The 25,779-nt window shown below is 35.1% G+C and overlaps 1 protein-coding gene across 1 annotated transcript in view; it reads right to left on the minus strand.

Moving 5' to 3' along the window:
• Positions 1–25,779, minus strand: part of LOC129261790 (ras GTPase-activating-like protein IQGAP1) — a 98,025-nt gene that overhangs the window by 5,179 nt on the left and 67,067 nt on the right. The window contains exons 25-38 of the mRNA XM_064099837.1: positions 19,365–19,439; positions 18,389–18,538; positions 17,316–17,456; positions 16,376–16,460; positions 14,441–14,605; positions 9,819–9,886; positions 8,689–8,821; positions 8,077–8,179; positions 6,973–7,114; positions 6,490–6,577; positions 5,946–6,049; positions 1,952–2,066; positions 998–1,158; positions 156–266 (exon numbers count right to left, since the gene is read on the minus strand). Coding sequence (XP_063955907.1) covers positions 156–266; positions 998–1,158; positions 1,952–2,066; positions 5,946–6,049; positions 6,490–6,577; positions 6,973–7,114; positions 8,077–8,179; positions 8,689–8,821; positions 9,819–9,886; positions 14,441–14,605; positions 16,376–16,460; positions 17,316–17,456; positions 18,389–18,538; positions 19,365–19,439 — 1,641 coding nt within the window. The remainder of the gene's footprint in view (positions 1–155; positions 267–997; positions 1,159–1,951; positions 2,067–5,945; positions 6,050–6,489; positions 6,578–6,972; positions 7,115–8,076; positions 8,180–8,688; positions 8,822–9,818; positions 9,887–14,440; positions 14,606–16,375; positions 16,461–17,315; positions 17,457–18,388; positions 18,539–19,364; positions 19,440–25,779) is intronic.

The following is a 25,779-nucleotide window of genomic DNA, read 5'->3' on the forward strand; positions in this document are numbered from 1 at the left end:
TTGTCTGTAATATTGGTGTTAGGTATAGTGTATTTGTGGACCAAAAATTCAAAAAATATGTATTGAACAGAATAGTTGCAAACTACAGTTTACTTTAACAGTGTAATCATAAACAGCACCTGTATTTTACATCCTATCTGAGGGGTTAGACTTACTGTGATTGTTCTAATCCATCGATCTCTAGGATCACACCCTTCTCATGCAGTCTTGCTGCGTTGTATTTCAGGGCCGACTTGCTGTCCTTTGCCTTGGCCTTTGATGATCGTCTGCAGATTGAATTAGAAGAAAAACATGTAATTATAAGCATCAGGGGCCCGATGCATAAAACTTTTGCCATAAAAAAAAAGAAATTCTGGTAAACAAAATTATGCCATTGACAATAAGACATTGAAAAACTCAGGGGAAAAAAATTGCCAGTTTTTTTTTTATGCAACAGTTCCCAGGTCTACACATTACAAGTGAAATACTGTTAAGACAGATGATCTTATTGTCTCTGGTAAAGCTAAAATAACTAAAAACAAAAACAAAAAAAACAAAAAACATAACAAATCTTATATTTATTACATTTACCAATGCATCAAATTTGAAAGAAATATATTGGACGCATCTTAGAAAAAAAATGTGAGTGATCCAATGAATCCCAAAACTGGAAATCCAGCAACAACATCATTCAGAGGGTCGTTGTGTTTGAATCCCACCTCAATCCACACATTGCCACTCTCCACCCAGGTGTTAAATGGGTACCCAGTAGAAAGCAAAAGTCTATGTAGTACATGTACATGTATGTTTGAAGAGGGTAAATTATGAAAATGATTTTACCGGGTAACATCTATGGATCATTCTCTTTGCAAGGACTTTTATTTCATAGTTTTATGTTCTTTGGGAACCTCGCAGTCGATTGAACTTCAGTTCATGAAGATGAACTTAATAAAGTTTCAAAATTAGTGAAATTTTGAATTGCTCTCATTGTAATTTTCAATGTACAATGTATACTCACTTAGCCTGTAGGTTATCTAGACAAGTCTTGATGTACTGTGCGTAATAATCACTCTGTTCATTGTAGAAGGTTGATTTAGATTCCAGACCATTATACGTTGATCTGAGTTTCACTATGTCTTGCTTACGTCGCTGACGGTATCTCCTCTGGTTTCGAATATCCTACAGAAATGATTAACGGATGCAAAAAGTGTCAAAATTTGAACAACTATGAAATTTAACATTGAAATTTCTAGATATATACATGTATATTCTTTTGTTTTACTTTATTCATTCTTTTGGACATGTTACCATTATAATATGACGAAAAGTGGCCCATAAATTATAAACCATAATAATAATAATAATTTGTAGAAAGTTCTTCCATCAAACTAATCAAATATGAATTATCACAAAAGAAATGGTTGATGAGTGTTGCTACCTAAACAGGCTATTGATAACAATAACAACAACAATGATATTTTCATATAGCGCATTTATGTAAATACGTACATTCGTAAGAATTTACATTAAAATTTAGTATTTTCTTGGAAGAATATTGGCATAAAAGAGGGGCCACTATGCAATAGAAATCAAGTGTTTCAAGGGAACAGATACATGTAACATATTATTTTTCTTCTTCAAATTATTGAATCCATTTGCAGCTTTCTTTATTATTAAGGTTGTGCTCTCATGCAACAAATATCCCAAATAATATCTGCTACAATTCAAATTCAATTTGAATTCCAACAGAACATAAAGTATAATACAAATTTCATACATTTATGATTACAATAATACAAACAAATGATAATCAACATATAAAGAGTATATCATATACTTAGAGTATATAAATAGCATATATATAATGCAAGTACATGTATCTTAATAAAAAAAATACCTTGGTCCCAGGCATTAAAATTTATGTCTGGCTAATATCCAAAGATGTCAATTCCTGAATACATGTAATAATTACCTGTGCGATAGCATTGACCATGGTTTGGTGATTATCTTTCTCAGAAACAAGCTCAGCTTCCGCCAAGATCTTCAGGCTACGCTCAACCTTTCGCTTCTTGGCCTCAAGAGGGAGCCTATTTAAAATGAAATTGATACCAAAATATTCAAAGTTATATGGAAGCAAAAGCTTAACAGATCCTAATATAATTGCACAATACATAACCAAGATTCAAGATAATACAATATTGATTTAAATAGCCTAATGTTCAACATGTACAGTATTTAATTCAAATTCTTGAAATTCAGATTTAGAATCACATTTTGCTAACTTTTATTTCACTCCACTTTGATAATTGAGACTCAGAAATGAAGTTAGATACTTAGGTTCCTTATTAAAGTTCAACATTAGTAACACAGTTGTGTTTTCCAGTGTCTTCACCAGCTTTTTTCAAGTTCAAGGGAGAGGGGGTGTGAGGAGTAATGGATGTACTGATAGCTGGTATGTACATGTACTACATATCAAAAGTAGATATGAATATATCAACACTGATACTAGGAACATGATGACCCTCTTAACTCCCCCCACAGCCTTAATTTTTTTTTTTTGGGGGGGGGGGGAGTCTTAAGGGGGTGTGTTTGCACCCTCCGCACTCCCCTGGCGACGCCCTGTTTCCATGTATTTGTTTTTATCAGAAAGTCAATATCTTATTTAAATTTAGTTTTTTTCTATGCATGTATAATATTGCATGTTATGTATTACATGCAATTGGTATTTGATTATATGATTGGTGGAGAAATATTGAATGAAGTATTTCTTTGAAAGAAAAAGTCAATATCAACTCATATCAAAACTGAATGGCATGAGGTGGATGAAAGAAAAATAAAAAATAGACAAAATGAAAATACAAGAAGCCCTGTCGCTCTCTCAAGTTGTATTCATTAGTCAGTGATGAAATCATTGCATTAAAAAAGTATATACACAGAAAAGAGCTGATAAAAATTTTGTTCGTAGAAAATACCTACTCTTATCTAAATTAACGGTGAATTGAAATTAGCATGCAGAATGGTAATGATAACTAGAAGTCAAATAAAATGCAGGGATTCAACAAAAATATTGCAGAGTTGAAAAAAACAAAAACATTGGACCAAATTGGACTTATGGGGAGGGGGAGTGCGAATATAAGATAAAAAGAAATATATCATGATAAAAATACCAATAGATATCAATAAAACCGTATTATGAAAGAAAAGGGGGAAAAGAATTAAGAATTTCAGATGATATGAATTCTTAGAACAGCTAAATATCCTTCAACTACTTTGCTGGTATGCATGAACAATTTCTATATTCTAGCTGCAACTCAAATATAATAATAGCTGGCTTTATAAAGCGCTTTTTGCCTGATACAAAACGCTGCTATTATTACCCCGGCTTTAGCTCGAGCTGCCATAACCGGCGCTCAGTGCATTCAAGGAAATAATCCTGCCGGGTACCCATTCACCATACATGGGTCGAGTGCAGCACAATGTGGAGGAATTTCTTGCTGAAGGAAAACACGCCATGTCTAGGATTCGAACCCACGACCCTCTGTTTTAAAGGCGAGAGTCAGAACCACTAGACCACGACGCGCCCACAAATATGAGAGGATCAGAATAAAATATGAAGCAATTTCTCTTAAAAAGGAATAACTAAGAGCTGGAAGTAAGACCCTATTTTGATGAAATGTGAATGGCATAAAGTAGGGACAGTGATTTTCCGTTTAAAAAAATTGCCTTTTCCGTTTCAGAAAATCTCAAATTCCGTTTCAGCATGTCAGAAAACGGAAATTCCGTTTCCCCATAGACTTTGTACACACGGAAAACTGACAATTCCGTTTACACATTGAATAGCAAATTCACAACACGCACACTCGCACTGGTCAAAATTAGTATCAGCTACTGTACCAACAACACAATAAAATCCGTTCTAATCGGATCTATGCGGGTGCATAAAATATTTTTACACACCCATTTTGCATGTACATGTATACATCCTCACCTTTCATATTATTAGCATTATTTCACGGTGAAATGATATTTCATCGATAATTTGGGGGGATTTTGGACATCGTTATCATCAGTCAACGGCTTTTGCCAATCCGCCATCTTGGATTTTAAGACCACGATATCGTGCTGTTACATCTTCAAACGTAGAGGGCAGCAACACACGACCGTGTATATGTAGTTGAACGATATGTGTGCATGTGAAGCCCAACCCGGCCGGCCGGGTACGGCTACGGTGCGGGGTACAATCGAGTGTGCTGATGTCGAGTGCAGTCACGATGTGTGAATTGTCATGATAGTAGCGAAGTGAGATCGTGTTTTCTGGGGTTTTTTGGCCATTTAATATTCTCATTTTGTTGTGATTTTGGAGTAATTTCTGTTGCTATTCTGTGTATTTTGAGGGAAAATACGTTTTCCGTGATTTTCCGTTTGAAATGCCACTTTCCGTTTCAAAAGGCCCTTTCCGTGAATTCCGTCCGTTTTCCGCGATCGCGGAAAATCACTGTCCCTAATAAAGGAATTGCATGTTTACTTATTGAAACAAAAAAAATATCATCATAGATTAGTCTTGAATTGACAATTTCTAACTAAATATGTTTGATAATCATCCATACACACAGTCAAGGTGTGGAGGTACTTTGGCCGAGTGGTCTAAGGCGCCTGACTAGACAATTGAAAGTCTGGGGTTCAATCCCTGGCCACTGCATTTATGCACTTGAGCAAGGCACTTCATCAACATTGCTCTTTTATCCTACATTCAATCAACAGAAATGCTCTCCGCATTCTGGACAATTATGTGTGCACATGTTTTTTTTATAAAACAAATGCACAAGGTAGTGTACATATTCCAGACTTTGATTTATTTTGACATCAATAGAAGTATACTTATTTCATTCATCTGTTACGTTCACAAAGGCCTGCTTAGTAGCTTGGATTTTACAGTGCAAATCATATCAGAGATCTAAACATGTAGCATAGCTTGGCATTTAGAAAAAAAGTGCTTGCTGAAACAAAATATTTTTTTACAAGTTTATTACCTTTTGATGGCATTAGACCTAGTGAGTTGTCTGAATCAATGCAAACATTTTTAGACTATATTGTTAAACTGATTTGATCATACTCAAGATTTGGGCAAATTTTGAAACACATCCATAAACTTATCAATAAGAAAATATAATATCAGTTGTACTTGCGTGGGTGTTATATGTTTTTCTCTCTGGCACATTTATACATGTACATCGCTTTGGCCACATGTGAAAGTACAATATTTTGTCACTTGTGGACTCAGAAATTTCACCCCAAAATACACAAAATTCTTTGTCCCTTTTATAACAAACAAATATGATGTTATTCATCTGTAAATGACTATTATTCTATCAGTGGTGATTACATACAAGGAACTTTATTCGTTCGGAGTAAGCATTATTCCCTATGTCTGTTTTATCATACTCATATTTTTCATTTTCATTCCCTTTTTTTTGCCTCAGAGGGGAGGGGGATGTCTGCATTGCGTTTACTTTCATCATAATTTATTTTGTAAGTAACTCATTTGTTAATTCTCATGCTGATTTAAGACAAAATTCTGTTTCACAATCATTATCTTTTAAAATTTACCTTCACTGTCAACTCAACACTTACAACTTATAGCTTCAAATCATCAAAGTGATAATAGTTATACATACGTTTTGAAAATTACACCCTTGGTTGTTGGCTTATAAGATGAAAACAAAAATTGTTTCATGACATTTGCTCTTGTGACAATTGCTCCAGGCTTCGTTTCGTCTAAAGATTTAGGGTTAGGGTTGCACTAGAGTTGTATGTTACGTTTACGATAGGGTTAAGTGTTAAATCCAAGGTTGAAGTTGGTCATTCGATAGGTGTATTGAATTCATAGTGGAGCAATTGTCACTGGAGCAAATATCATGGAACCACAACAATATAAAAGGAACAAAACAGGAATTGAGATGACTTACTTGCTATCTTCTAGTTGTGATGTATTTCTCGTCATTTTACTTTCTTCACTTGCCTTAGCATCTCTCTTCATCCTCTGATCTATCAATCTATTATGCTCCTCTTCCTGAAAGTTTAGTAGAAAAAAAATATTACCAACTGCTCACTTGAAAAACCTTGCTGAACATTCCCTTACCAAGTTCTCAATATTTCAATTTTGTTCACATATTACTAGAATGTCCTGTCTTGATGTTTCTTTAGAATGAGCCTCAAACTGGCAATTAGTATTAATCACAGGCATCATGTCAACAAATCCTGCCTCCATTTCTAGATTTATATTGTTTCATTTAGTTATTTATTTACAAATTTATGTATTTACTTACTTATTCACTCATTCACTCACTCACTCATCCTTCCTTCTTTCCTTTGTTTGTTCATTCGTGCATTCAATCATCTATTCCTTTTATTTAACACACTTTTTTTTTTTGGGGGGGGGAGGTTACATAAAGCCTATAATTATTTTATTGAAAAAGGGATTACTTTCTTCATTGGTATAAAGGGTGTTACCTGGTCTTCATTAGCTTCTGTCTGTAAGATCTGTTGTATGGTTTCCCCTGCCTGACATCTGATGATATCAACAAGTAACCTCTTGGTTCTAAATAAAAAGCAAAATGGAAAGAATATATCAGGTTCTAAAAAAAAATCATTGATATCATCATAATCATCTTGCACCTTATTATCTCTTACATGTATCTTCCTCCTCCTCCTCCTCATCATCATCAAAGTCATTAAACAATAATTTTCTGTATTTGGTGAAAAGCACATTTTTGTTCTACATCATCATCATCATCACCATCATCATCATCATAATCACCATTATCATCATCATCATCATCATCACCATCTTCATCATCATCAACATCATCATCATCATCATCATCATCATCATCATCATCATCATCATCATTATCATCATCATTATCATCATCATCATCATCATCATCACCATCATCACCATCATCACCACCACCATCATCATCAGTCCCTTACTTAATGAAGAGCCTCTTCTTATCGCTGTCATCGTCTTCATGGATCTCAAACTTGTTGGTGAGAGTGAGAGAGATCTCAGTCTTAGCCATGTTCTGGACCAAAGCCTCTATCTGTTGCTCCGGTATGTCACTTGGAGTATCACCTACAAATAGAGATGAAAGACCAAGGGGGTGTTTCACAAAGAGTTAAGTGCAACTTATGGGGTGTTGCAAGAAACTTGCAATCAATTGCAAGTCTATTTTTGGTCCTTACATAAAAAATATATATCTTGCAATTAATTGCAAATTTGATTGGGAGTTAATCTGCTCTTGCAACAAGGAGTGTAATCTGATTTGCTAAGGTTAAAATTGATCAATCAATTGTAAAATTGCAACAGAATATTTGCAATTGATTGCAAATATTTTTTTGCAAGACCCCCTGAGTCATGCTTAAATGCTAATGCACACATGTTATTTAATTCGTAATTTGATCGACAGATACACGTTAGTGCTCATTGCGTGCGCATGATCTGACCAATGGGGTGATGTGTCATACATATACTGTAACCAACTGAAATTACGTGCCACTCTATTAAAGTCATACTTAAATCTTTGTGAAACACCCCCAGGTTTCATTTTCTTGGAAGTTACAGGAAGAGTCTGGCTCAGGAATATTATTTGTACAAACTTCCCCCCTTACAGATAAGGGGCCGTCACGTAACTTTGCTATTATGACAATTACCATGGTAACAGGGCTCAGCAACCAATCAAATTCAAGCTTTCCATAGTACATGTAGTTACAAGAATGGCAAAAGTTATCACAGTTGTTAATCTTTATGTTCAGGTGTTTCTCAAGCATATTCCAGCATTTCCCTGTACTTCCCAGCATTTACAAATTTTTTCCCAGTATTTCCCACCTGGGCGGGATATTCCTAAATTTCCCCCAAATAATGAAATTGCCAACCTGAATGGAATAAAATCAGATTTAAGAAACTTAGGACTACTGACTTGACTGACATCCATCTTAAAACAGGTTTATTATATCCATATTATTAACACAAAACATATATGAATAATCATTCTAATGAAAAGAAGGAACATATATATTTTTTCTTATCATCTTTACCTAAGATATCTTCTACAGAAGGCACCTCTCCGAGATCTTCAAGGAGTTCATGAATAGGATCATTCTGATCTGAGGCAAGCACCTCAAGATTCTCTAGAAGTTGCTGTGAAAATCATAGGAAAAACAGCAAAAAGGGCTTGATTATTGGTGTAAGAAATTGCATCAGTAATAATTATACTAGCATAAAAGTGTAAGTAGAAGATTTTCCAATATATGTAATACTGGGAATACATACACATTTTGAATTAGAAATTAATGAATACTAATCATAACCTTTATATTGTTTAAGGATCAACAATATGATCAAAATAACTTTATGCAGATTGTGATTTCTAGTGTAACCAAAAAACAAACCTTTTCATCCTTTAAGTGTTAACCTTATTCAAGCCATCTGATATCTTAATTATAAATTTAAAAAAATGACAAAGAAAACCTTAATATTTCTTCCTAATGTCTTCAATAAAAACATACATAACACGAAAAAGCAAATTCTCTATCTTCTATCCATAAACCTTGCATATAATTTTGATTCATAAGAAAACATAGCACCCTCTATATAAAAATAAACTATTCCGAGACACCATAGTCAGTGGATGATAGGAGTCTACTTACTGCATGTGTATCAATGATTTCTTTGACAGAGATGAAGACGATGGGTTTGGATGGATTCACAAAGTCTGAGTATTCATTGATGTTAAACTTGACCTCTGGCTCTGGGACATCACACACTTTCCTACAGAAATCCCTGATGAATTAAAAAGATAAACAAATTTGATAAATGTATCGGGTATTGCCCATAATAATAATAATAATAATAATATAGGGTATTTATATTGCGCACATATCCACCTTGTTAGGTGCTCAAGGCGCTCCTATATTACCCGGCTAAGCTAGGCGTTCATAGCGCACACAGCTTTTTAAGGAATTACTTCCTACCGGTACCCATTTACCTCACCTGGGTTGAGTGCAGCACACTGTGGATCAGTTTCTTGCTGAAGGAAATTACGCCATGGCTGAGATTCGAACCCACGACCCTCTGTTTCAAAGTCCGAAGACTAATCCACTGGGCCACGACGCTCCATTAATAGATGACCCCCCCAAAAAAAAAAAAATCCCTGATGATTAAAGATGAGAAAATGATAAACGTATCGGGTAATGCCCATGAATAGATAATATTCATGAAGTTTTTTTTTTTAACCCAAAACAAAACAAATAACAGTAATTTTTCTGGCCTTGATTTATGTGGTCAGCTCTATCGACCAGCAGCAAGTCTCTGCAAACACATCTCTATATATTTACAGAAAAGTGTCAGTAATGTTACTAATATTTCATTTTATTTCAATTTATTTTCATCTTCTACAAATAAAATGGAATAATCTAAGAACATTAAAGACCCAGGAGAAATAAAGAATAGACCCATCTACCCAATCAATTTTCTTTTCTTACTACATTACTCTCTTCAAATGCAAGCCCAAAGAATGCATTTTTTAACAGAAAAATTGCAGTTTTCCTTGAAGGGACTGATAGATATGTTGAATATCTTTACATTTCATACATGTACATATACATGTATTTATCCTCTACACTTTTACAAAATTTCAAGATCACACTCATATTTCTAAGTGGAGCTGCTTCAATATTTAAAGTCTCTTAGGCAACTCCCGCCACAGAACATATTAGAAAGGAATGAAGGGTATTAGGCAATGACAGTGGTTTGCACTTTAAAAAGGTGTACAACTTACTTGAATTTCTCAAAGGACTTGATAACTAGGTCATTCAGTTTGGTAAGATGTAGATTCTCCTCAAGGAACTAGAAATATAAGTGTTGAATAAATGTTGTTAGTTAAAACCATCATGGTATATCATAGCCAATATGTAAATACATGTATATATAGACCAAAATGCATAAATAAAAATAAAAGACTGAAAAACAGACTTGGCATGAAACATGTTTTTCACTTCTAGAAATATGTATGTGGATTTACAATACACAGTTGCCAGATGTCCGAGGTAAAAAAGTAGCCCCTGAAAAAAAAGCCTCTTATAATTCAGAAATAGTGCCAGAGTGGAAAAAAATAATCTAATAATATTTTTAGGGTCCATTTTTATTCCTAACCTGGTGTGGATATTTTCTTTGAGTGGAGGCCACCATACATCACCTGCCAACCCGAAACCAACGAGTCCACTAAAGCTATTTATTGAGCTTGAAAAGTACATGCTACAGTGCAAGCTTTGAAATGAGAGGTAACTTTGTAAAATTGATTGTCAATGACCCACTCAAATACTTAAGTGAATGTAGTAGGAATGCAATAGGAATTAAGTAAAGCAACAATAAGGAGAAAACATGTTTTAAAGTTCAGGTTCAACTCAGGCATGAGATGTGCACACTGTGCAATCTTGGTGAAACTTCCAAGCAGTTTGGCTATTTACAGAGAATCTTCCCTGGTGACTTGATATAGAGTTTTCGCAATCACGACGCAGCCTCTCTCTACAACGCACCAATTCCTTTGGAAATGCAAGTCAAATCACAATGGAGAGATGGGAGGCTTTGTCGAAAGTTGGTGGACTGGGACAGCAGTGTCGATCGTCTCGTGACTCTGGACAGCGACATATTTGCAATTGTTCGTCCCGTCCAAATCTTCGGATGATCTGCTGTCCCAGTCCACCAACTTTCGGCAATAGCCTCTCAGGTCTCCATTGTGATTTGACTTGCATTTTCAAAGGAATTGGTGCGTTGTATACATGTAGAACGGCCGCGTCGTGATTGCGAAAACTCTCTATACTTGGTTTTGGGGTGGTGGGTCATGTATTATTCAGTTATTCACTAGAATTCAAGATCGCGATCTAACAATATAGGGATCGCACTGGAGGCAAAAAAAAAAAGAAAAAAATATCTTTTTTTTTTCCAACTTCAATTCCAACGGTGTCTTCCATGCAACTGTGAGACATCTCGAGGGAGAAAAAAAAATCACATGCAAACCTTGATTCTAGAATTTCACTTGATTGCAACTAAAATTGTGACAAAGCTGAAATTAAAGGGATACTCCAGGCTGAAATTAATATGATTTGAATGGAAAAAGTAAAATCAGAAAAATACTCAAAATTTCATCGGACAAGGTACATGTATAACAAAGTTATGACATAAAGGTTTTGTATTATTTCCAGTTGTATGCATATAACGGTTTTCACAAAATATTGCAATTTCCTTCAAACACCAATCGTCGCTTGTCATCAGATGTTGAAGAAATTTTCAATGTTTTGCTCAGGGAACTGAACTATTTATTTAAATGAAATTATTTTCAGCCCGGAGTACCACTTAAAAAATGGATCAAAAGCTTTACGCTCAGAATTCATAGCAACTGTTCTGCCTACATAGATTTGAAATCGGTATACCGAAAAAAGAAGAATGTTATCAGAATCCCATGGACATGAAAGACCTTTAGGCCTTGAATATCTTGTTATTGTATCCACTCTTTCCATTATTTCTGATCATAATGTCACCAACTTAAAGCTCTCCATGATGAATAAACCCAGATTAATTTCACCATGGAAGTCTAGCCATAGATAATATAATATAATTCACTGGCCTGATCATCACAAATAACTCGTAACTTTTGAATTATTACACACTTTATTCCTGTTATACTCATACTCTGTGTCAACTTTCTCGGTCTTTCATATACACGATGTATGTCAGAGTAATGAGAAGCAGGATTTTCACGTACTTCAACTGATGAACAAGAATGCAAGTTGCTATTAAGATTTTTGTGAACCATGAGGCAAAATGCAGACATCGCCTTCATTCATATTTTTCTTTGGTAGGTTTCAAAATATGTTTCAAACACATGCTTGTTCCCATATCTCTCTTAATTGATTTAGATTTGAAATTATTCTCCATCTTGAGTTGGTAACAATGACCAAATAAGGAATTTAAACCATTGTTTTTTTTAACATTATCAATTAAATCTATCAATAAGCCCAGAGACTTCTAAGACGACTTGTCGATCAAAGCTGGCTGCTATAACTGCATTAAGCAGTTTTGTGCTTATAACAGCTGGCCCCTGTATTTTACCCAACTTTATACTATATATAGTATATCACATGCTTTATGTATAATTCAATTATCAGTCTTTGTCAGTATTAAATAACTCTTTGATTGTCAAAATTTAAAATGTATTCATCTATATCTTTGTTATTTTGGGAACATGTTACTTTATTATTCATTTATGAATAAAATGCAGAAACTCCTGCAAAAAAAAACTTTCAAACATCCGATCTTACAAATATTATAATCTCAGTGATACTTTAATACTGACCCCCCCCCCCCTTCCAAAAAAAAAAAAAAAAAATTTTTCAATACCTCTAAAGTTTAAGCAAGCAAGCAAGAATAACTGCTGATGAAATATATATCTTTCTCTTTCTAAACAGCGATATAAAAATCTAATAATCATAACAAATGTGACTTATAATTGTCTCTTATTTATGAATATTCATATCTTTGTCATGTTTGTGTATTTAAGTTCATTTATTTCCAGTGGAGGCTGGAATTTCGTATAAAAAATAATTTTTATAATATTTTGAATATTTGAATCTTGAAGTGGTGCACGTACATGTACTGAACCAGATAAACTGTTATGTATTTCCTCTGGATCTTTAGAAGTGTACATTACATTTATATACAATTTAAAATATACATCATATCAACAAAATTTGGAAAAAAAACACAACCATATTGATTCTAAGTGTTCTTTCTTCTCCCCTTTCAATATTCCATCGATTTCAATTTTAATGTTAATCAGAAAAGATACTGTGTTATTAAACTATGGACATTGATTTTTTTAATCATTATTTTTTATTATTTTGGTAAAAAAAAAATATTTTGGTATAAAAACAATAAAAATCAATGTTTACAGTTTAATAACACAGTATCTTTTCTGATTAACATTAAAATTCATATCGAAATGTGTATTGATCAATGATTCCAGATATATTTATATTTCATGAAATGCAATAATAAAACCAAAACAAACCGAACCAAGCAAAATTCAAAATTCCCCATGTGCAGGAAGCATTATGGTTAACCAGAATTCTTGGTGCTTGTTCAAGCTACTAAAGTGCAAGAGTATAATACTTTACTGTGTGCAGATTCCCACATGGCATATTGAGGGTCTAATGCTTGCATTAAACACCATGACCAGTATTCTGAAGTCGGGTTTAATTCAAACTCTGGCCTGAAGTTAAGCTGATATTATGGCAAGCCAAAATTTTCAAAATTTTGTTCACATTGTAAGTTTCTTATGTTTACTGTGCTCATCATTAAATTCTTGAAAAGTGAAGGCAACTATCTTATTTATCATGCCCAGGCAGTTAAGATCAATTCAAGAGTCAAATGAGCTGATACATTGAACCTCTACTGATGGGGATTTTTTTTCACAACTGGCTATCCATAATTAAACCATAACTTTAGACCAGAGTTTGATTTAAACCCTACCTCAAAATACAGGCCCATGATACATTAATATTCATGGGTTCATCCATCGGGTCTGAAAATAAAACTCAAAATCATATTTTATTCGATCAAGATCCATGCTCATGCAGCATTCCTGGTCAGACGACTTACTCCTTCCATTGACTCCATGAGTAATGTACCAAACACGGGAAATTTCTGTGGGAAAGGTGGGCGGTGTCCAAATAAAAGCAATATGCATTTTAATGAAAAGTACATCCATATTTTGATCTTCATCATCAGGGCCATTATCATAATGACATATGACACGACTTGTGAAAGTCTGATGACTTATTTCCTTACAGTGTATATCCCCCTTCTTGGTATAATTCATGAAAAGTATGATTTTCATCCTCATCCCTATCATCATAAGATTCATCTTCATCATCATCATTGTAGTCATTGTCATGAACATGATCATCATTATCATCACTACCACCAATACCACCACTGTGAGAATCATTATCCACATTGTTGTCGTTATCATCATCATCATCATCATCACCTAATTCACCACCACCACCATCATCACCATCAACGTCATCATTGACATCATCACCTCAATCACCAGAACCAGCATCACTATTAGCCTCCTCCTCCTCCTTATAATATTCATCATCATAATAATCACCATCATCATCCTCCTCCTCATCATCATCATCACCACCACCATCACCAAAATCATCATCATAATCATCATCATTAACATCATCATCACCAGCAGCAGCAGCACCACCACCACCACCACTGCTGTAACAATGACCACACCACAAATGTTGCCATGATCATCAACATCACCCCCACCATAACCTCCAAACTCTTATACTGTCACCTTATAATTATTTCTCCCTCCCTTACCTGTTTCCCTGAAGCAATGCTCTGCAGTACTTTGGTGATGGATCCCAGGTTCCTTCTCTGTTCCACCGTCATCATCTTGTCTACCCCGATGTCGATGATGTCGAAGGCATCAGGAGCCACGATGGCAGGATTCATGTACCTATAGTAGATCAGGTTTCCTACAATCTATACGAGTGGACGTGGAGAGGGACAGAAGGTGGATAAAATCAGACTTCATCACATACTCTTCAATCTCTACAGTCTCAGGACTGCCAACCTTAATTGTGAAAAAAAAAACTATTCTTAATTTTTTTTTTTCCTACTTTAAAGCCTAAAATCCTACTTTTGGCTAAAATTTTGAACAAAAAAAATCATAATTCTCACATGAGGAACAATACTCTTTAGTGTAACTTACCTCTTAAAAATCCTACAAAATAGGATAAAATCCTACTAATGGGCATTTCTGCAGTCTACAACACCAATAGCGCCTGTTTTAAAAGGAAATTTGGTGTTTACCTTCAACAGATGTACTCTTCACCACTGAGTGGAATTGAGATTATAAAACCTATGGCCTGAACTTACACAGGTGGTTTCAATAAATGGGGAAATCAATCATTTCAATATGCTGGGCCACTCCTTTGGAATAAACTTCCAAAAGACAATCCAAAATATTTCTATGTCTTTACCACTTTTAAAAAATTCCCTGAAAAGCTGGTTATTCACACAAACTTTTAATAAAATAAAATTCTTCCCCTTCTTTAATAGGTTTCCATTTATTTCATATCTTTGCTGCACCATGGGCATCTTTTTATGATGGATACTGGCGCATTGCAAATGTCCATATCATTATTAATTGTACCATGGTACAAAACAATTAATGAATTACTAGTATGCAGACTCTTTGAATATAATTACTGTAAGTTCTTTCCTCGTGTACACTTAGAGAGGTGCAGATTTTACATCGGAGCAATTGTCGCTCGAGCAAATGTCATGGAACCTTAAAATAGAAGTGAAATATCTATACATTTATACAATTAGCTATTCTGTAGTTCAACTAACTGCAATGGAAACATTACTGGTAAATTACTACCCTGGGGCTATTTCATAAAGACAACTTTGCTGACTTTGCCATTATTGTAACTACCATGGTAACCTTGATTCTGACTGGCTGCTGAGCCCTGTTACCATGGTAGCTGCCATAGTAATGATAAATAAATAATGATAAATCCATAATTTATTGTTCGAAATAGACATGAAATGAAATACTCCGAAAATTTGCTTTGCCCAATTGATCGTGGGCCCGGCAGCCGCTGTGCAGCGCCAGATTGATGAGGCTCTATCCCTTTAATCTTTGAACGCCAAACAGGGTAGCAGCAACTCCCATCTTTTAACGTCTTTTGGTCTGACGCGGCCGGGGTTTGAACCCCCGACCTCCCGGTTGTGAGACGGACGCTCTACCAACTGAGCCAACTCACCGGTTAATAAAAGAGTAATTAGTAGCAAGGTTACCGTAGTTATAAGACTTTTTGAAACGGGGCCCGAGAGAACTTTTTGTTCCTGCTTAAAGCAATGTATCCCTTTAAAGGGATGGTCTGGGCTGAAAATATTTATATCTAAATAAATAGAGTAAATTTCACAGAGCAAAATGCTGAAAATTTTATCAAAATTGGATAACAAATAAAATTTTTTTGAATAAACCTAATTTCATATAATAAAAAAAAAGAACAAGTGGGGATACATGTATGACATCATCAGCCTACCTAATGGATATTCATAAAGACATGCCAGGAACTGTTTCACCGGAATAATGCAAATCTTTAATATTCAATAACATTGTTATTTGTTATCCCATTTTGATCAAATTTTCAGCAGGTTGCTTTGTGAATTTTACTCAATTGAGATATAAATATCTCCAGCCTGGACTATCCCTTTAGAAATTTTACCTCTATAACTTACCTTCAAAACCTCTTCATCTGATGCGTCAGGGAATTTAGCATGAAGGGACTCCCGCAGGACTTTGGCAATGTAACGGATACCATACCTAAAGCAAGGAAAACATCAGCGAGAAGAAACAAGGTCAAATCAAAACATATCTAATTTCATTGTGTATGAATTGGGTTTTAAAGATACATATTTAATTTAAAAAAATATTCAAGTCTGGGGACTGACAATTGCCAGGGGTTTTAGGTCTGTGACACAATGGATCATTTCTTGCAACAGTCTTGGCAAAAGTTATTATCCTCTCAAATCTAGGAGCCAATCCCTTGAGCTGCACACACAAAGCCTTGTTATTATAATACTAGGGAAGTGTAATATGTGTACCTTTATAAATGCACTGTAACAGACTATGCATTGATTCTCTCCTGGGCACGTGGATCTAGGGCGGTATTTATTGTCTGAAACTGCATCTTCTCTGTGAAAGAGTTGTGGTATAGTGGTTTTGACTCTCGTCTTGTGATCAGAGGGTCATGTGTTCGAATCCCAACGTGGCCTGGCGTCCTTTGGCAAGGCGTCAATCCACACTTTGCCAGCCTCCTAACAGGCGTGAACTTCTGTGTTACTGGGACCAGGGGGCTATTTCATAAAGCTGTTCGTGAGTTAAGAGTGACTTTAAGAACGACTGGTGATCCTTTCTTGTGGTAAATGATATTGATCATTAAATGTTTATTGGTGATTATTTAGCACTTCAGAAAGGATCACCAGTCATTTGTGATGTCGCTCGTAACTTACTAACAGCTTTATGAAACACCGCCTGGGCCCTGATGCATGGTATCTTTCATGGATCCTTGATTTTGATTGGCTGATGAGCATTGTTACCATGGTAGTTACCATAACAACTGTTATGCAATGACGCCAAGGACATTTGGAATTAGGGACAGGGAATAGGAGTACTCACGGTATCATATCAACGGATGAGATGATAGCATTGAGGAACCTCTTGCTGACTTCACCAAGCTGTGTAACGGATGCATCTAATCTCTCCAAGACTTCCTTGTGTTTCAAGGCTTGATCTGATGGGACATCGTAAGGTAGCTTGCTGTTGAAAATAACATTTGGAAAGATGATATTTACCTTTTCAATTTGGTTCCATGACATTTGCTCTAGCGACAATTTCGCCAATGGAAAATCTGCACCTTAAGCCAAACAAAAAATCTAACTTCCAAAACTAAATAAACCCCAATCCTAATCTTCACAGTATTCTGAAGCAAAACTCTATTACAATCTTAACTCTAACCTTATGTACTCTGAGATATTAAGAATGGAGCAAATATCGGTAGAGCAAATGTCGTGTCACTTTTAATTTCGGTGATCATTACATTATCGACATAGGCATTCATTATCCTATAAGTTGCGGTTGACAAAATATATAATTCCCCAATACAAGAGTCTTATTGCTTCTACACAACTGATCATTTAAGGTACTGCAAATCAATGTCTATAGAAGTAAATTTTGCACATCTCAACGGTGATGACAAAATAATAGTTATCACTCGAAAATTTATCTTTCCTCTTAAATCAGTTTTGAGCTTATCAGACTACATTGTACATGTATGTGAGTGTAATAAGGTAGGAGTAGCCATGGTAAATCTAATCTCCTTCTTAATACTTTGCATTGTGAAAGCAAAGCTGCGTATTTTCACTTTTCCCCCATCACCCTCTCCTATATTTCATTCTTTAAAGATTTTGTAGATGAACGGATAAATCTCAGGATTACGAATTACGAGGTACGCGGTTCCAATCCTACCACAGCACTCACATCCTTTGGCAAGGTATTTATCTACATTTGCCACTCTCCAACCAAGTGTAGAAATGGGAATTCCTTGAATGCTTCAGCGCCTAAGCAGCCCAACTAAAGCTGGGGTAATAGTTAAGTAGGGCCCACTGGGAGAACAGTTTTCTTGTGACGGAAAGTGGCTATCCTGGGTAAAATGGATGTAATTATTTATTAAATCCTACTCTTATTCTTACCTGGCTTCTCCGGTCTGTGTTTCCATCTGATTAATCCACTGCTTGTAGACCTCAACAGGATTGGTATTGATGTTTAGATTCTTATCATCCATCACACCCTTTACCAACGGCTGGAGGATGTCCCTCAGTGAACTCTGACCTTTCTGACCTCTGTCATCAAACAAAAATAAATGTTTGATCGGACTTGCTCAGAAAATTCTACTTCAGTTGGTATACACAATCAAATATATATCAAATATTGAGTAGAATAGCAATTCATGAACAAATACTAGCTTTCTTATCTTGTGTTCGGGACAAATTTCTCCTTTACAGTAAATGTCAGTCCTTGCTTCAGCAATCTATTTGCTGAACATAGCATAGGGTAACAACAATGAATATTTTTTTCATCACAACTACACTTTTATTTCAAAGGTTAACATTATGCAGAAGAAACACTAAATTCCCCAGATATTTATTTATACATGTAGAATTTATTCGCTATTGCCACCATTATGCTATCCCTTTAACAAGTATTTTGGACAGACAACCATCTATTTATTCATTGTTGAATTCAAACCAGTAATGATTTTGCTTCTTCTTCCCGTCAAGTACAGACCGTCGTTGGCATATTCTCGCATTACTTGTGCTTGTAAAGTGCCCAGATGAATAGTGCCAGTAAAAATCTCTACATAACAATGTGCAGCTAAAAACAGAAGTGGCCTTAACGAAGCCTCCTTTGCTGCACCTCCTGCTTGAAAGACGCGAGGGAGGTGCTGTGGACTATCTTTGCTGGGAGTGAGTTCCATAATCTGATAGCTTCAGGAAATAATGTCTTTTGATATATTTATAGATAGATTTGGAATTTCTCTTATTTGCTTTGGAGCACCTTGAGCATTTAATAGAAGATGGAAAATGTGCTATATAAATCCTATGTATTATCAAAATCCCATGTATTAAGTATTAAAAAAAATAAGATTTAAGAGATACTTAGTGTTACCTGTTGAATGTGACGACCATCCTGATGACCATAGGGTTACCTGTCACGATCTCCATCATCCTATCCACTTTGGAACTAAAACGAGCAAAGAGACAAAAAGATTGATAAAAACATCTCAATACCAACATCAGATCTCCATCGTCATATCGACTTTGGAACTAAAACAAGTAGAAGAGACAAAAAGATTGATAAAAACATCTTTATACCAACATCAGATCTGCATCATCCTATCCACTTTGAAACTAAAACAAGCAGAGAGACAAAAGGATTGATAAAAAACATCTTAATAAGAATTAATCTCCATCATTCTATCCACTTTGGAACTAAAACAAGCAAAGAGACAAAAAGATTGATAAAAACATCTTAATACCAACATCAGATCTCAATCATTCTATTGACTTTGGAACTAAAACAAGCAGAAAGACAAAAGGATTGATAAAAAACATCTTAATAAGAATTAATCTCCATCATTCTATCCACTTTGGAACTAAAACAAGCAAAGAAACAAAAAGATTGATAAAAACATCTTAATAATAATTCATCTCCATCATCATATCAAATTTGGAACTAAAACAAGCAAAGAGACAAAAAGATTGGTTAAAAAACATCTGAATACCAACATCAGGGCCCCTTTGCAGAAAGAGTTACGATCAAACGCAACTCAAAAAATCTTGCGCAACTTGATTTTCAGCCAATGAAGCACCCGTATTCGGGACTTGCGCTTGATATTTTGACTTGCGTTTATACGCAACCCTCCCTGTAACAGGCCCCTGGGGCCTGTTGCAGGCCCCAGGGGCCAGAGTAGGCAAGTGCCACTTGGTCTAAAATTGATTTGTCTACTTTCCATTTGGTCTCATCCCACATGGTCTAATTAAAGTTCATCTGCAACCAGTATGTCTACTAACCATTTGGTCTGATTGCCATTTAGCCCATGTACCAAGTTGGTCTTGCCATGATGGTGTTAGAAGATCTGATAATTAGACCATCTGCTATTAGACCAAGTTGGTTCAGCCATGATGGTGTTTTATAGACGATCTGAACATTCAGACCATCTACATTAGACTAAGTGGATACAAACCAACAAGGAGCATACACCTTGGAACTATTTAAAAGATAAATTAATGAAGAGGTCCTGTACAGCTTCTTACCATATCGCTACATTGAGACAATTGTTTTCCAGGGTACCAGCAAACATGCAGCAAGCATCAATGGTATCAAAACCATTTATTGATAGGAAAGGGGTACATCACAGAAAAAAGAAAAAGGATGGGATACAGGTCTCGCCTCAGGCATTGCACTCATTATTTCTGTATAAACATGCATAATAACATTTCGCATAAACCTTTGAAATCGACTGATAAGTTACTCTGTGCATAGGTGTAATTCATTTTGAAATGGAAGTATCCATATATACTCAAAATGAAGCACCCCTGTACCATAAGTATATTAAAGGCGACACTGGTTCAAGCAGTAAATAAGATAACATTTATGGTCACAGACTGAACAACTTTGTGCAGAGCAACCAAAGATATACAGCATTTCACAAGCATTTTTGCCTGAAACAAAGATAAGCATTATATATTTCTGTCTTGTAATGCAGCTTATACAAAAATTGTGAGTGTCATGCACAATTCACAATTTATCATGCTTCAGAAATAGTCTAATAAGAAGTAAATATTGTCCAAGAATAAATAAACTTTAGTCTAGCATCAATTACAGACTAAAATTCCTTTCCTTGTAAACCTTACAAACAAGCCATCCCATAGCTACTCTTCTAAAACAGTTCAAAGAAAATTCATTTCACAAAATTTAATATCGATATTAGGATTTCAAGGAGTCTGAAGGCAAAGGCATTTTTTTTTTACACAAACAATTTCTGGAATAATAGTGGGATTAGAGATATTGGATTTTGGGTTAGGTTTGTTACAAGGCTTCTCTGGACACCAAGCAAGGGAGCTAGCTTGATGGGCTAGGTTAGAATCAACACTTACTCTGAATATACAAATAATCTGATGAATGATGCATTTTCAAAAAGACAAAAACAATATTTCATTTGGAAAAAATAATCATCATAACAACATTTTTATCTAATGTCTTACATGTCCAATGGATGTGAATTACTGTGTGGGAAGTGACTGAAATGCAAAGCTCTGAATGGTCTACAATAATGGGATATGCATGTCACGGTATGTGAGGAAGTAATTCATTTCATATTTGAGAGATATTAATATACATGTCGACTGCATATGATATTGGAATGTGTAAATATGAGAAATACACTTATGGCCCATTTAAATATCTCTTACATTTAAATGACTCCTAAAGGCGACCACACACCTTACGATTGGTCTGCGACCCGATTTCAGAATAAAATGTAGAATTTGATGCTAATATTGAGAATTGGATGCTCTCAATCATCGTACGAATAGATGTTCAAATCTGTGACTATGCTATCATCCTTCTTAGAATAAAAGTGAATTTAATATCTAGTTGTAATGACGTCATAGCAGTCGTACGATTGGCTACGATTTGAAACTAGTTTGGCCTTTACTCCAATATAAAGGCTTGCAATCTTTTTAAATGGTTATATTAGTATTTTTTCAATTAATTTTAACCTCAAATAAAATGATTTGTTCCATTCACATTTTCAGAAAATGAGCAAAATGCGATTTGTTCCAAAATCGGATCGCGAACAGTCGTAAGGTGTGCGGTGGCCTTTAAACCCCCATTCCACAGAACAGAGACACTTGAAAGACCACCGAAAGACAAAAAAAATCGGCAAGGTCTTTGAGCAGTCTCCAAGATCACTGATATTTTTGGTCTCTGAGTAATGGCTCTGAAAACACAGAAAGTCCTTTGAAAGGGTAAAACTTGCTGAAACTATGTCAAGAATATTCCACATTTATATTTTGCAGTTTACAATTAAATCCTTGTGCATGTCAAGATGCATATAGATCTACATTATTTCATCAATCAGCATGACATTGACATTCTTTATATAAAGTTTTCCATCTGGTATTCATCTTTAATACCTTCTAATCAAATTCAAACAAAGACTGATCACAGACTGATTAAGAGATAAGAATTTGGATCAATCTCAATTTAAATCCATTGCAACCCCTTATAAACTTTGGGAAAGAATAACATACTGTAGTGGAGAAACAATTATATCATGATGCACTAAATGCACATGAAATCCAGCACGACTCCTTGGGAAAAACAACTCAATAACCAGTTATCACATAAACCTGTGAGCACCGGAATCGGTAGACTACATGTAGCTTAGCCAGGGTAACATACATGTAGGAGCTCCTTGAGCACCTACATGTAACAAAGTGAATATGTGCGCTATACAAATCCTATATTATTATCATTATATCATAATGTCTAGTTTTAAAATATCCACTATCCAATGCAAAAAAGGAGAAATGTATACTACATCCCATGCTCCCGTTTCATCAAGATGCCGATCTGATTGCATTCAAAATCATTAGGGCCGAGTCAAAACATTCAACAGCTATGTGAATGACTGCTTGTGAACTGTTAGATTATAACATGAAAAGAAAAAAAAATCCCTGACTACAACTGTTTACAAAACCGAATGAATGTTTTGTGAAAATGCTTCAATGACTCGGGCCTAATCATCCACGTTCATAGTCTTGCATATGTTCATCCACGATACAGCGTGCGTTAAACTCACGCATCGGCTGGTTTGTTGTCAATGACCTGTACACTCCTACTTGTACTCATGAACGTCTGCTGCATCTCTTGTACTAACTCATAGCTGTTACGGAAGGTCAAAGGTCAAAGTGGAGTGTTAAGACGAAGACACAGCACTCGACTATCAAATCGTAAAGTCTTGCAAACTCATACATGTAGGACATCATGCATCTAGACTACCTATTACATTAACCAGTCATTCTATTTTGTCCATCATCTATGAAAAAAATATTTTAATTCATCAGTCATTATATCTTATAGATCATCTATGAAAAAAAAATGATAAGTCATTGTATCTTATCCATTATCTATAAGAAATGTATTTCAATATATCGTTCTCATATGTATTAAAAAAGTACTTTGTGGACTACAGTGCAATTGTTTGTCTAGGTGGAATTTTACAGAAATTATCTAAATGAGGTACATTACAAAATATTACAGGAGCTAAAAATATTATAATCTTGATTTGTTTTCAAAGACAACTGAACTTTTATATTCTACTTGCATGCAACGAAGATTACTATCAGAGTTATGGAAGTTGAACAATTTTTATTAAATGAATGTTAACAATATGTACGTCTATTTTCTTATATTTGTTAATCAAATAATTTTGTAAAATATTCAGAATGCAAACTTGCTGTGGCTGTTTTTCAAGTCTGTTAAGTAATTCAAGAACATCACAAGCAAAAACCATAGGGTACATTTAACATCAAGCAGCATGGAGGCATTCTCTTCCATTTTCAATGTTTCATTTCTATTTGAATGACTTTCTCCTGTTTCAATTTTGACCACAGAATACAGTACGTGCAGATTGGCATAATCAACAAGGCTTTGTAAGCTTGTGGTTCTTTGTGTTTGTGATCACTGACAGTTGCAAATTTGCATGACTGAAATAAGCGACCAAATATCATTCATGCAAAAAATGCATGCTCATATCAATACATACATGTACACTAAATTACAACAAACATTGAGATCACACCAAGCATCATTCTCACTTTACATGTACATGCTAAAGCAGGTATGCCACATATTAAGATTTTTTTTTAAAGTCTGAAAATGACCTATTTTGTACAGAAAAATGTGATTTCTATGGCTAAAAATAAGGTGAAGAGGTCTGAATTTCAGACTTAAGCCTGAAAGGTGGCACCCCTTTTTGTGAAAATACTGCATGTCATCTTGCTGTTCCTAAACAAATGTGGGCTTTCTAAATATGTTAATTACTAATATTTTAAGTCTAAATGTATGCATTTTTTATCTAAATGTATGAGAGTCATTTGTATATACTGTGAGAAACATGTATGAAACTACTTCATCAATGCCTACTTAAAGAAACAAAATAAAATACATACAAATTATTTTCTTTGAAATATTTATATCTCTTTTTTTTTTATCTGTGGGCACAGTTAATTCAATACAAACTCTGAAGATATGAAATTGATGCTGGTACTAAAAAGTCAACCTAATTTGAAAGATGCAACATGTGCTTCATGGATGCAATCATTACCATGGCTAGCAAACTTACTTTCGCCTGATGTACACAGCAAACAATGCAATTAAAGAAATATGTAAATGAGAGAAGGGGAGATGGGATATGGAAAAAAATGAGTGTTGTTCATTATGGTGTCGTTGCTGAATTTACTCCTTATGCTGCAATGTTATATTCTGAACAAAAACATATCAGATAACATCAACACTGAAGACAATAACCATCACACCTTGATAACACTACCATCAACAAAACACAAGCAACTTTGTCCAAGTTAAATCTATTGGTACCATCAAAATGTATTTGACTTGGGAAAAATTTGACTTAGAAATTGTACCGGTATATGTTTTGCATAACCTGGGGGTGTTTCACAAAGATTAAGTATGTCCTAGAGTTGCACTTAAATGCCTAGCGTGCGCCATAAAAGGCATTACCGCATTGGTCAGATCGTGCAGACGGGACGCGCACTACTGTATACTGATCAATTAGATTGCGCGTTGTATTTCAGATACGCGTCGGCATTTAAGTGCGATTTAAGTCATACTTAAATCTTTGTGAAACACCCCCCCAGGGCCCTGTGAAATAAAACCCTAGTGATTGTTTGTGGGGTTGATTTTTATGATTGATCATACCCAATAAATCAATGCGATCAATCGCAGAACTCAACAATCAATTGCTAAGCTTTATGTAATAGGGCCTGGTCTAAATATCTGCTTTGACTTACAACTTCTACAAAGGGATGATTTAGGCAAATTTACTTGTATTAATAACACCTTTCCATTGAAGTGAAAATGAAAATGTCAGGAAACAATAATACCAATTGCTTCAAGTTAGGCCAGGTACAAGTAAGGAAAGTTTAAGAACCTGAAAATGTGAAGGGAATGGCATTAAAGGAATGGGACATTGCTGGTGATATATGTTGCCCTGTAAAATAAAGCATGTAACACACACTTTGAATAAACAACGAGCATTTAAACATGGGATGCATGCAAACCCCTTGTAGAGAATAATTGTTGATATGAATGCCAGACAATGTAAATGAGTAAACATAAGCTTTCAACATAATCAACACCTGGGCCCTGTCTCGCATAGTGTTGCGATTGATCCAATCGATTACAACTATGGAAATCTAGCAACATCAACATCTGGAATGCACTGTTCAAGGAATTCATCATGCATGCATTAGTAGCGAGTTTTCACAATTGC

This window comes from Lytechinus pictus, chromosome 5 (genome assembly GCF_037042905.1).
Source record: "Lytechinus pictus isolate F3 Inbred chromosome 5, Lp3.0, whole genome shotgun sequence".
Taxonomy (NCBI): Eukaryota; Metazoa; Echinodermata; class Echinoidea; order Temnopleuroida; family Toxopneustidae; genus Lytechinus; species Lytechinus pictus.